The following is a 13,034-nucleotide window of genomic DNA, read 5'->3' on the forward strand; positions in this document are numbered from 1 at the left end:
CAAAAAAAGCATCTTCACTTAAAGGTCGCTCAGTTTCATCACACTTGAAAGTACAGTGCCATGTCTCCTGATAAATAATTCAGGTTGCTCTTTGATTGAAGTACCACTTCTAACTACCACTCTCTGTTAAAACAAAAACAAGGCCTTTATTTGTACACAAACAAACCCGATGTGGAATTATTTACATTTTAAATAGCATTACTTTTCCAGGGTAGGCATCCAATGAAGGGTCGTCAAGAGTCAGACTCTGTTGTCTTTATGTAGTTATAGCTACGAAGCCAACACATTATGAGTTCGGATTAAATTATCAAAGTGCACCTACAATTCAACATTATCACCAGAACCCCCAATTACCTAGTCAAGGAATTAACTGCACATGGTAGCTAAAGCTGTAGAATCTGAGACTAAGGTTATTGTAAAGTGGGACATGTTCGTCCGCATGATTTAGATGTCCATTCCAAGGTGTCCCCATTTTGACCATTTACATTTAATAACAATTTAATTGAGAGAAAACCCTCTTATACTTTTTATGGATTTAGAATGGATTTAGATGTCCATTCCAAGGTGTCCCCATTTTGACCATTTACATTTAATAACAATTTAATTGAGAGAAAACCTTCTTATACTTGACTTTGTTTCATAATTTCAATCCATTTGTCTGTCTGTCTATCTATCTCCATCTATCCATCCATCCACCATCCCCACCTGAAATGCTCGGTTTAAAAAACGGCAATTGAACTGAAATTGTTCTGTCGCGTTTTTTTTGGCTTTCTTTTCTTTCAGGAAACTCCAAAACCCTTAAATGGAGGAAATATAAATTACAATGGACATATTCCACTGTACTTAATTCAATCGTGTATTTTACAGCGCGTACTATGTGCGTCACGAGCTTACAGAAATAAAAGAAAAAGTGCAGTCTGCTGTTTCAACCTCTCACGTAAGTACGCCACCCCCACCCGTGTGCGCTTGAAAAATGAGACGCGAACGTTAACATCTCGCGAGGTCACCCGGAGCAGGAACCCACCCTTCAGTGATGCGGACCGCAGTGTGTGTATATTACTGGCGAGGGAGCCGCTAGGAAGCTAGGAGGAGTTGCGGCAAGGTCGACAATAGCATCCTGCTCTGAATTACAGGAAGACGTTAGTTCGACGGACTGAACTTTGGGAGGGGGGACGAAAATTACCGCCTTTGCGGCTGCGAAAGAAAAAGTCAGTAGGTGGCTGAAAGTTTCCATCTTGTAGCCACACGTTTATCACAGACGAAGAATTGTGGGTTGCTACCGCGGTCCATACGGCTTTCGAGGCGCGTTTCCCCCTCCTGCTAAACACTTAAGAGAACGACACAGTTCTGCTCGTCACGGACCAACTTGTTATAGAATTGCTTTGCGGGCCTAACGCGCTTTTTCGTATACGGGTTATCTGTTAAGTTTGTATCGCGTGTGCCATGTCGGCGCCATCAAGCACAGCGCTCGCTCCGAAAGAGAACGCCCCGGCGGAAAATGATTTTTTAGCCCCTGACGTGGGGCAGAAGCCGCCCGGCCCGACGCATAGTCAGAGCCGTTTCCAGGTGGACCTTGTGGCCGAGGCAGCTGCCGCAGTGGGAGACGAGTCGCCGAGTTCCGAAGCTTCGACCACTGTCCCGTCCAGCGATAAGGCCACTCTTGGTGCTCCTCCCGAATACCCGGGGACAAGCGGGGAGGAAGCTAAAGGACGTTTTCGAGTAGTGAACTTTATAGACCCAAGCGGAGCTGGGAGTCCGGCTTCCCCAGAGTCAACGCCTGTCGAGGGGATGCAGAACGGGGACACCGTGATGAGCGAGACGAGTCTACATTCATCGACTGGCGGCCAGCATCACTATCACTATGACACCCACACGAACACCTATTACCTGAGGACTTTTGGCCATAACACCATCGATGCCGTGCCCAACATCGATTTCTACCGCCAGACAGCCGCACCTTTGGGGGAGAAGCTTATAAGACCCACCCTGTCGGAGTTGCACGACGAGCTGGACAAGGTACGACAGCCCATGGGCTTTTTGAGTCCAGTATCCTGTACATTTATCTCCTAATAACGAGATCCTTCTGGGTTTAAACCAACACACTGCACTTTCATCTTTTCTGTGTAAATGCAGTAACTTGTATTTTCAAATTCACGTTAAGTCAATTACTTTATTTAATTCATATGTTATGCTCAGATATTGTCACATAGACACAAAGAAGTAAGCATTCGACAATTGTATTGTTACAAATGCGAGAATGCATGGTAAATTTTCAATGAAAGACTGAAGTCCTGAACTGACAAAGGATCATTGCAGACATTGCAAATTGTTTAAATATTTATTTTAACAAAAGCCATAATAATCCATAATTGCCCAGCCCTTTATATATACATACACACATACACAAGTACGTATGTATGCATTGTAATTTCCCCATTGCGGGACAAATAAAGGATATCTTAATCGTAATTAATACATATACATATATATATATATATATATATATATATATATATGTATATATATATATATATATGTATATCTAATACATATATATATGTGTGTGTATATGTACGTATATACATACATGTGTGTGTGTGTGTATGATAACTGAATAATTATGCCTTCAATCAAGTATTTGTGTTTTTCAAAACTTTTGGGGGTGACTTTTCTCCATTTAACATGTAGTCAAGCCCAGCAATGATTTTTAGTGGGTCGATAACACCTGCATCATAGTTTCTGTTGAGTATGCTTACCACCTCACAAATTAGTTTTAAAAAAACCTAGAATAGGAAAACTTTTGTTTTTAAATTAGCTCTACTAGCATAGCATGCTATCCATATACAGAACACGTTTGTTCTCTTCCGTCATCTAAATTCTGTCCCTGAGGCAATTTTGGCAACGACTAAACTGACTTTCTAAGGAGCATGTGATGAATGATGACGGAGAGCTCCTTCAAGTCGCAATAAATACCTTTTAATTAAAATTACAACAATTTCTACCAGAGCATGGTGACCTGGACTGGTTTCATCGGCCTTAACTCACCTTTAAATGTTAAGGATAAAGTTTGATGAACTTCAAAGTTACTGTCCTAATGATGAATTTCAACCGCTTCACTAACAGAGAGCTATTCTCATGGCTTTACTGTAAACATCTAGGCTATGAATAGATGACATTCATGCAATACAAGTTAAGTTAATTTGAGGTGCAACAGTTAATGACAACTAATCAGTTATCATATTAATTGATAATTATTTTTGATAGTTGATTAATCTCTAGGATTTAAAAAAAATCTCATCCTTGGAATTTCAGCATCCTAACAAAATATTCTCTGATTTGTGTTGTCCTCCATGACTGTAGACCAATTTTCTTTGTGTTTAGTCAAAAGAAAACATATGCTTTTACTTTGGAAAACAACGAAAAACATTTTTACCAAACAAACAATTAGCTGACTCATAATTAATTCATTTTCTGTACTCTTAATTTAAAATATGTCCTGTTTTTGAATTAACGGGTGATTTTTTTCAATTAAATTTATTGATGAATTGAAAAAATAATCAATGGATTAATTGTTTATTAAAATAATCGTAAGCTGCAGCCAGGAATGTTTTGATACCGCTTTTTTTTTCCAGACCGATACCACCACTCAACTCTTCAGTAGTCACCAAAAGTACGGATACGACTATTTTGCTACACATTTTTTTTTTATTCGACCAATTGCATATAATTTTCAAGAATATCCATCCATTCGTTATCCCAACCGCTTGTCTGCATGAGGGTCGTGTTGGAGCCTATCCCAACTGTCTTTAGGCAGTAGGCAGGCTACACCTTGAACTGGTTGCGAGCCAATTGCGTGGCACATATAGACAAACAACCATTTGCACTCACAATCACAGGAACAATTTAGAATGTTCAATTACCCTCACGTGCATGTTTTTAGAATGTAGGAGGAATATGTTATATTTTGGATAAAACCAACAATAAAATCAATTTAAATACATAAAATGAAACACAGAAAAAGTTGCAATCAAAACGTGGTTGTACAACTTGTTTACAAGGGATACAGTTAAGTGCAAAGAATGAAAGTGAATACAACAATGTTCAAATAACATTTTGAAATAACTTCAACCACTACTGCTTAAACAGCAATATAAGTTTGCCATTTTGTTCTGAGGCACAGTTAAATTCAACTGTGAGTCTCACTCTGAACACCGGGTGGGACCCACATAATGGCAAGCTGGACTTTGACAGAAGAACAAGTCAAGTCAAGTCAACAGTATTTATAGAGCACTTTCAAACAGCCATCGCTGCATACAAAGTGCTGTACATGGAGCAATTTAACATGCACAATAAACAGTAAGACAAATCGGTAATAAAAGGCGGTAGAAAGCACCAAACGGTAAAATCAAGAACAAATGTAAGTCATGCTGAGTGGAATGCCAAAGAATACAAGTGAGTTTTGAGGAGGGCTTTGAAGATGGGCAGCGAGGAGGCTTGCCGAATGTTCAGTGGGAGATCATTCCAGAGAGAGGGACCAGCAACAGAAAAGGCTCGATCCCCTCTGAGCCTCAGTTTAGTTCTTGGTACTTCTAACAAAGTCTGGTCCACAGACCTGAGGCGCCGGGCAGGTGTGTAGGGGCGGATGAGCTCAGAGAGGTAAGGTGGCGCGAGATTATTCAGAGATTTGAAAACAAAGAGGAGGATGTTGAAAATAACTCTAAAATGAATGGGGAGCCGGTGAAGGTTATGCCAGAGTAAGAGTTATGTGCTCCCTCTTACGAGTACCAGTCAAGAGGCGAGCAGCGGCATTCTTGACCAGCTGAAGGCGCTTAATGGAGGACTGGCTGACTCCAAAGTAAAGGGCATTGCAGTAATCGAGCCGGGATGTGACAAAGGCATGAATTACTGTCTCAAAGTGTTCATGTGAGAGGAGAGGTTTTATTTTGGCCAGCAGTCTAAGGTGAAAGAAGCTGGATTTAACAACGGCACCAATTTGCCGATCGAGTTTGAAATCACTGTCCAGTTTAAGGCCCAAGTTTGAGACCGTTGATTTCAGATAAGGAGACAGGGGGCCCAATCTACAGAATGGGATGTACAAGGGCCACGGGGACCAAACAATATCACCTCTGTCTTCTTTTCGTTGAATTTCAAGAAATTTTGTGCCATCCAGGTTTTGATTTCTTCCAGACAGGATAGGAGTGGCCTAAATGAGAAGGCGTCTTTCTTGCTCAGTGGGACATAAATCTGGCAGTCATCTGCATAGCAGTGGAAGGGAATACCATATTTTCTAGACATCATGCACAGTCTAATGAGCCGTAGTCAATTAAAAACAATTCATTTATATATAAATAAGAGACTGATTGCTGAAAATGTTATCACTGACCAAACCCGAATCTCCGGTACAAGCTCAGATAGCTCCCTCCCATTGTGAAATTCTTTGTGGGAATCAAAGACTTCCATATGCACTTATCACGAGCGCAACAAAACCAGATGCTAATGTGAACATCAGTGACTCATTATTCTATCACTTCAGTGATCAGCAAGCGATTGTCTTGTGAAAAAAGCATGAGCGCTGTGCCTGCTTTTTCAGAACCAGCCCAGTTTAGCTGATATTGGTGGCAGCACCGTTCCCACTGAAGGCAATTCACGTGGCTTTAAAATCATTCGTAACTTGCTCATTTCTCAACAAACTGTCATGACGCTTACGTATTTTTCAACACCAAAGCGTGCACAATCGGTAGAGAAAATGCTATTTTTTTTTGTGCCCCCTAACATGGAACGTAGCGACACTTTCACCATATGAGCTTCAATGTCACTGCAGACTCTTATGATAGTAAAGGCATTCGGTTTCCAGCATGGCACATTACATTTAATTATTAAAGTTAAAGACATCAATTATATGTGTGTTTCTGTTCGTAGTAGTTGAATGTGCCCCATATGTAAATGTCACATTTGCATAGGTGTTGTACTGTCTTTATGTATTTATTTATTTATTATTCAGGTTATTTTGAAAAGTTTTATTTATTCATTTATTTAGCCCCTTATGCCATGTGTGTAAAATAGCAATATCAAACTCTAACTAAGCATTAATATCGACCTCGTATGAGACAGATGATGAATACACAAATTCAGTCAGTCAGTCATGCATGCTTTCAAGTTCCTACATCGTAAAATGTCAACAAAAGGGTGGCCAATACTGGTATTGGAAAACGGCAGGAGTACCCAATACCTTAAAATTAGGCTCGTGTTGGCCTCATACTGATACCTGGTATCGGTACTTGCCCATCCCTTATTACAACCCTCATGTTAACTCTAAAGTGTTAGAAATTAGAAGTGCTTCTATATGATGTATGTAGAGCAGATACTCATCACCCTGCCAAATAGCTGTTTAATGACTAGGTTAGAGCAGGAAAAAAAGAACTCGACGTTTACATGTAAATTTTCAAATTAGTTGTTTTGAGTTGATTACATAAAGGTGTTCTTCTGGTCTTTTAAAATCATACCAAACCAAACAGATATAAGTACTGCAAAGCCCCATTCAGTAAATGGATGACCGTATTTTCCGCACTAAAAGCCGCATTGGATTATGAGGCGCACCTTCAATGAATGGGCTATTTTTAATTTTTTTTTTTGTGTGTATTGGATACACTGGATTATAAGATCAACAATGCATCCACTAGTACACTCCTTCCGTTCGACTCAAGAGGCGTTCATGTCCTGCTTCGAAAAATGTAAATTAAACGATTCCTTCAATGAAACTACAAAAATTGAAAATAATGCATTAAAACAGAAAATCAAGCGATGAAATCTCAAATTAAATTCTATAGCCCCCCTACAAAATTTATTTTGACATTTCGTTGATCGTAGCACGAACAGAACGATCAGATGTCAGTAAAATGTAGGAGGCTGGACTGTCTCAGAAGTATTTATTTATTCCTTTGTTGTGTACTGTATTCACAAATGAGTAAATCACAAAATAAATTCTGTAGGGGGGCTGTAGAATTTATTAATTTCCTCGCTTGATTTTCTGTTTTGATGCATTATTTTCAATTTTCGTAGTTTCATTGAAGGAATCATTCATTAATTTTCAGGTCAAGGTCATCTTTATTGTCAAATATGCTTACGTATGACATGTAGCATTGATGAAACTTGCGTTTTTCAGAGGCGGTCATGAACACCTCTCGAGTCAAACGGAAGAAGAGAAGGCACGGAGACGGACAAAGACGTACCTGTGTTTGTTGAGACTGAAAACTATTACCGTATTGGCCCGAATATAAGACGACCCTAATTATAAGACGACCCCTTCTTTTTCAAGACTCAAGTTTGAAAAAAGACTTTTTGAACACCAAATTAATTTTTATACAGAAAACATTCACAGTGCATCTGAAACAAATGATTATAACAATATATTAGAGAGAAAAAGCATGTTAATTTGCCTCATTCAAATATAAAGTGCAATCACAATCGTAAATGAATGGCTTCTGGTTTTTCAAATTACATCATAACTTCTCAGCTGCTGGTTAACCTGGCTGATCTTCGACCCACTTTTCTCCAGACTGTCACTACGTTTCTCCATTTTCTGTTATCTCTTCTATTATTTTCTTCTCTTTTCCTTTTTACAGGTATTTTTCATTTTCCTTCTTTGTGCTATCCATCCATCCATCCATCTTCTACCGCTTATCCGGGTCGCGGGGGCAGCAGCTTTAGCAGGGAAGCCCAGACTTCCCTCCCTTTAGCTACTTCTTCCAGCTCTCCCCAGGGGATCCCAAGGCGTTCCCAGGCCAGCTGGGTGACATAGTCTCCAGCGTGTCCTGGGTCGTCCTCGGGGTCTCCTCCCGGTGGAACACCTCACCAGGGAGGCGTCCAGGAGGCATCCGAATCAAATGCCCAAGCCACCTCATCTGGCTCCTCTCGATGTGGAGGAGAAGCGGCTCGACTCCGAGCCCCTCCCGATGACCGAGCTTCTCACCTTACCAAGGAGGCTGAGAAATGTGACCCCTCTGTAGTTGGAACACACCCTCCGGTCCCCCTTTTTAAAAAGAGGGACTCCCACCCCGGTCTGCCAATCCAGAGGCACTCTCCCCGTTGACCACGCGATGTTGCAGAGGTGTGTCAACCCCACAACATCCAGAACCTTGAGGAACTCCGGAAGGATCTCATCTACCCCTGTGGCCCTGCCACCGAGCAGCTTTTTAACCACATCGGTGTCTTCAACCACAGAGATAGGAGAGTCCACCTCAGAGTCCTCAGACTCTGCTTCCTCCGAGGAAGGCGTGTTGGTGGAGTTGAGGAGGTCTTCGAAGTGCTCTGCCCACCGGTTCACAACATCCTGAGTCGAAGTCAACAGCGCTCCATCCCCACTCTACACAGTGTTCGTGGTGCACTGCTTCCCCCTCCTGAGACGTCGGATGGTGGACCAGAATTTCCTTGACGGCATCCCTTACTGCTGGTGTCCACCAGCGAATACGGGGATTGCCGCCACGACAGGCACCAACCACCTTACGTCCACAACTCAGATTGGCCGCCTCAACAATAGAGGCACGGAACATGGTCCATTCGGACTCGATGTCCCCCTCACCCCCCGGGACATGGAAAAAGCTCTGCCGGAGGTGGGAGTTGAAACTCTTTCTGACAGGGGATTCCGCCAGAGACTCCCAACAAACCCTCACAATACATTTGGGTCTGCCAGGACGAACCGGCATCTTCCCCCACCATCGGAGCCTACTCACCACCAGGTGGTGATCAGTTGACAGCTCCGCCCCTCTCTTCACCCGAGTGTCCAAAACATGTGGCCGCAAATCTGATGATACAACCAATCAATCATTGAACTGCGGCCAAGGGTCTCCTGGTGCCAAATGCATATATGGACTTATGTTTGAACAAGGTGTTCGTTATGGACGATCCCTGACAAGCACAGAAGTCCAATAACAAAACACCGCTCGAGTTCCGATCGGGGGGGGCCATTCCTCCCAATCACGCCCCTCCAGGTCTAACTGTCATTGCCCACGTGAGCATTGAAGTCCCCTAGCAGAACAAGGGAGCCCCCAGCAGGAGTACTCTCCAACACACCCTCCAAGGACTCCAAAAAGGGTGGGTACGCTGAGCTGCTGTTTGGTGCATATGCACAAACAACAGTCAGGACCCGTCCCCCCACCCGAAGGCGGAGGGAGGCAACCCTCTCGTCTACCGGTGTGAACCCCAATGTACAGGCACCGAGCCGGGGGCAATGAGTATGCCCACGCCAGCTCTGCGCCTCTCACCGTGAGCAACTCCAGAGTGGAAGAGAGTCCAACACCTCTCGAGAGAACTGGTACCAGAACCCAGGCTGTGTGTGGAGGCAATTTATTTTATTCAACATTAGGAGTTTGCGAGCCGTGCTTTGTCTGGTCCCTCACCTAGGACCTGTTTGCCATGGGTGACCTTGCCAGGGGCATAAAGCCCCAGAAAACTTAGCTCCTAGGATCATTGGGACACACAAACCCCTCCACCATGGTAAGGTGACGGCTCACGGAGGGGTTCTTTGTGCTACCGCTATTTTTATTTTTATTTTTATTCTTATTCTTCGTGGCAGGGGTTCACTTTGACCTGGGGAGTCAAGTTCAGCATTCGCTTCATTGATATCTGGCGCCGTCTAGCGTCGTGAACGGGTAAAATGTCTAGACCCCGAATATAACACAACCCCCACTATTATTGCGGGTAAGATTGGAATGTGGGGATTAGTTGAAAGAACAGTCGATAATGAAAGTCCAGTGAGGCCGGCAGAACAGCTGAATAAAGAATTAAAATCTCCCAAAAAAGCATATTTATTGAATGTAATGCAGAACATTACACTTTTTACTGCAGTAAGAGGGGACGGTGGCCATCTTTTCCTTGTAATCCACCGGATGTTGCTGCGCAACTGTAGACCCTGCCTGGATGGATAAATGGTGCCGTCTCATAAAACAAGCACCATGTGTTGATGTTGTTTTGGACAATGCACTTACTGTGTACACTTACTGGGGGCATGCCTTTAGTGTCCTCTTTCACGCCCACCCTTCCCATTTTAACGTCCGCATGCCTTTCCTCTATATAAGCAGCGTGTCCGCACAACACCAGTCAGTCAAGGGGACCCCTCATCGAAGTCGCAGGACACCATAGATTTTAGAACTCTGTGCATACACAAGGCATTATTAGGCTCCATGTCCGTTATCACTCAAAGATGGTAAAAAATTGCTAAACAATGCTTGCCTACTTGCTTCCATCTGTGAGTCAAAAGCGCATTATTTATTTGCTTTTCTGAGTGTCATTGTTGATTTACGTTTTCGGGGACGGTCATTGAACGCCTCTCGAGCAAAAGGCACTGAGACCGAGAAGGAGAGACGTGCCTGTACAGCAGTTGCATCAGTTGTGTATGTTTTAAAAAGAACCAACACGAAAGCTCTTTGTCGTTTTTGCACCACTGCAGAAACTGCCGTGTGACTGCAAGTGGGGCTGCACCAGTCCTACGCCGGAGTTAACATGCTCAGTGGCTTTGTACGTGTGACCGCTCCACAAAATGTGCTCCGGTGTAAAATATATCGTGTAAAATATATCGCAACAAAATACATTGGTGCAGGACCAGAGCAAATGTGTGCCGTGTGAACACCCCTCACCTCTCTCTGTCTTTCATGGGAACAACCCATACAAAAATGCTGGCTTATGAAATTTGACCTCTACTTATGAAATTAATTGGTTCGAGAAGAAGTTTCTTAACTACAAAATTTTGTAAGTAGAGAAGCGTTTTCTTTGTAAATGCCCTAATTCGTTCCAAGCCGCCCCTCTCCCAAAATTCAGGCATAAATTGTTCCTAAAGCATAAAAATACATCAAAATATGGAACAAATACATGTTACAATTAGGTTATTGCACAATAAAGTGAAGAATCAAATTTATGGTCATTTAAGTTTTAACTACGTCCTTATCATTTTTTTGCCCTCCTTAGTTAATGTTCTCTCTCAAAAGTGGTTTGTAAAGAACTTATCCAAGGACGTTTGCTTTTGTTGGCTTTTAACAGTCCTTCGAAAATGTCCAAGGCAAACATTAGCACAGTGAGCGATGGCCCGACTGGTGAACACTATTTCTGGGTGATTCACATTTATGTAAAACTACACCTCAGGGCCCGAGGGACGAGGACGCTGCATAAATACATACAGTATATCTATCTACATACATAGACACATACAGTAGAAATCCCTCTAAGCAGAGCAGCTGGAAGTATGTTGCGTTCAGGAAACTCGAAGCTGCGAGAAGAAGCAAATACTGTATTTTTACCCATTGTATCTTGAAATTTCTTTCTTAACAAGAGGGAATATTTTCCTGTTGAGACTTTTTGTAATTTGAAATTTTTATATGAATAGATGTCCGTAAGTAGAGTTACTACAGGATTTATTCATTTACAGTGATCAACTCGTGCAAAATTTTTAATACTATGCAATGTTTTTCCTGCATGTCATTCAATATCCCCAAATGAAGAGGCTGGCTCACTTTGTTGCAAGATCCACTGCAGTATCCACTCCAGTTTGTAAAGGAGGCAAACAAACCTGGTGTATTTCTCCTGCACGAAGACTCTTCAGGCCGTCACATGAGCCACTTGTTCAATTCGCCATACGTGTTTGGAACACTCTTAACAGCATTAAATATGTCCATATTTTTGGTGGACACAACTCGTCATGCTTTTTAAATGGATTGTCAACCAAACCATGACTGTGCCTACAGTTAAAGCGAACATTGCATAGTGTTTCACCAGGAATTTTTTTCTCCTGGTAGTAGTTGCCTTAGCTTATGGAGATTGAGTCCCAGGAGATCTACAATGTCAAGTCAAGTCAACAGTGTGATGTCTGCCATCCAGTGGGGAACAATATTACTTCCTCAGAACTGAAACGGTCAAAGAAACATATCGATAATATGTATGTAGCATGTAGCTCACGGGCCGTGAGTTGACCATCCCTGAAATAGAAGAATGAATAGTAAAATACATTTAAACGTAATGGATCAAGCCAACACTTGCTTTTAGTCAAGTAAAATAACGCATTGTAATAACAAAAGATTTTGATCATGGATGAAGTAATGATTCATGTATTTGTGAAACGCCCATCATCATGGTCTGGTTCTTCTTTGTGTATGACAATTTGGTAGGGTAAAGTTTTCAATAGACATACAATTTTTTGTATCTGATCACAAGCTCGTTAGCTTGTGATCAGATACAAAAAAGCGTTAAAAATAGTCGTCACTCTTTTAATCCATCAATCCCATTGTAATGGAAGTCCTGTTTTGGTATGAACAAAAAAATAATAAAAAGAGCAGGGCTGGGTTGGTTAAAAAAAATGTGTGCAGTGGAGCGGGTTCAAGTATTCACTGATTAAAGGCTGTGGTCATATTTTGTCAAGGATATGCTCCAGAAATAGAGCTCCTATTGTATTTTTAGTCAGCATTTTTATTAGTTCTTAAAGAGTTTATGATGCAGTCAACAGCTGGGTTTCATCTGTTTTCATCAGCTCAAAATTACAGCTGGTAGCAAATATGCAGTAGACAGCAGCTTTGGATCACTGAGAGGTTTTGGACTTTCATTGTCGAGGTTATAGCGACCTTGCCGCTTCTATTATTGCACTGGCATATCGTCATGTCTCTGTGGCTCAAAATCTGGAATGGAAATTCCACTGTGCCAATGGTGACTGCTCACAGTAATCAATAAGTCGCTACGGTTTGAATGATAAGTGGCCTTTCATTGAAGGGGAATCGCAAAGTATTTATTTCATGTTAGCAATGGTGAGCTTGAACAGCGGGGTGATGAGGTTTTTGTAAGACTGTGTACTGGAACTTCGAACATTGACGAAAGTCTGTGGTTTGAATACAAACAATCGAGAACTAAAATGATCAAAGGAATGATTCTTGGTGGCTTAGTGGATATTGGAATGTGAAAACGGCTTTCTTGTTTTGAACTCCACACATGCATTAATAAGATCTTCAATCCCTCAAAGGAAGACCTTTTTTTCAAAATTTCAATCACATGTCACATGA

General features: G+C 42.0%; 1 protein-coding gene across 2 annotated transcripts in view; it reads left to right on the forward strand.

Moving 5' to 3' along the window:
* The first annotated feature begins 1,027 nt into the window (after positions 1-1,027).
* Positions 1,028-13,034, forward strand: part of slc12a2 (solute carrier family 12 member 2) — a 111,349-nt gene continuing 99,342 nt past the window's right edge. For both annotated transcript variants that reach the window (XM_052050062.1, XM_052050063.1), the window contains exon 1: positions 1,028-2,016. In XM_052050062.1, the coding sequence (XP_051906022.1) occupies positions 1,444-2,016 (573 nt within the window). In that variant the 5' untranslated portion in view covers positions 1,028-1,443. The remainder of the gene's footprint in view (positions 2,017-13,034) is intronic.

The sequence above is a fragment of the Hippocampus zosterae genome, chromosome 18 (assembly GCF_025434085.1).
Source record: "Hippocampus zosterae strain Florida chromosome 18, ASM2543408v3, whole genome shotgun sequence".
In the NCBI taxonomy this organism is placed as follows: domain Eukaryota; kingdom Metazoa; phylum Chordata; class Actinopteri; order Syngnathiformes; family Syngnathidae; genus Hippocampus; species Hippocampus zosterae.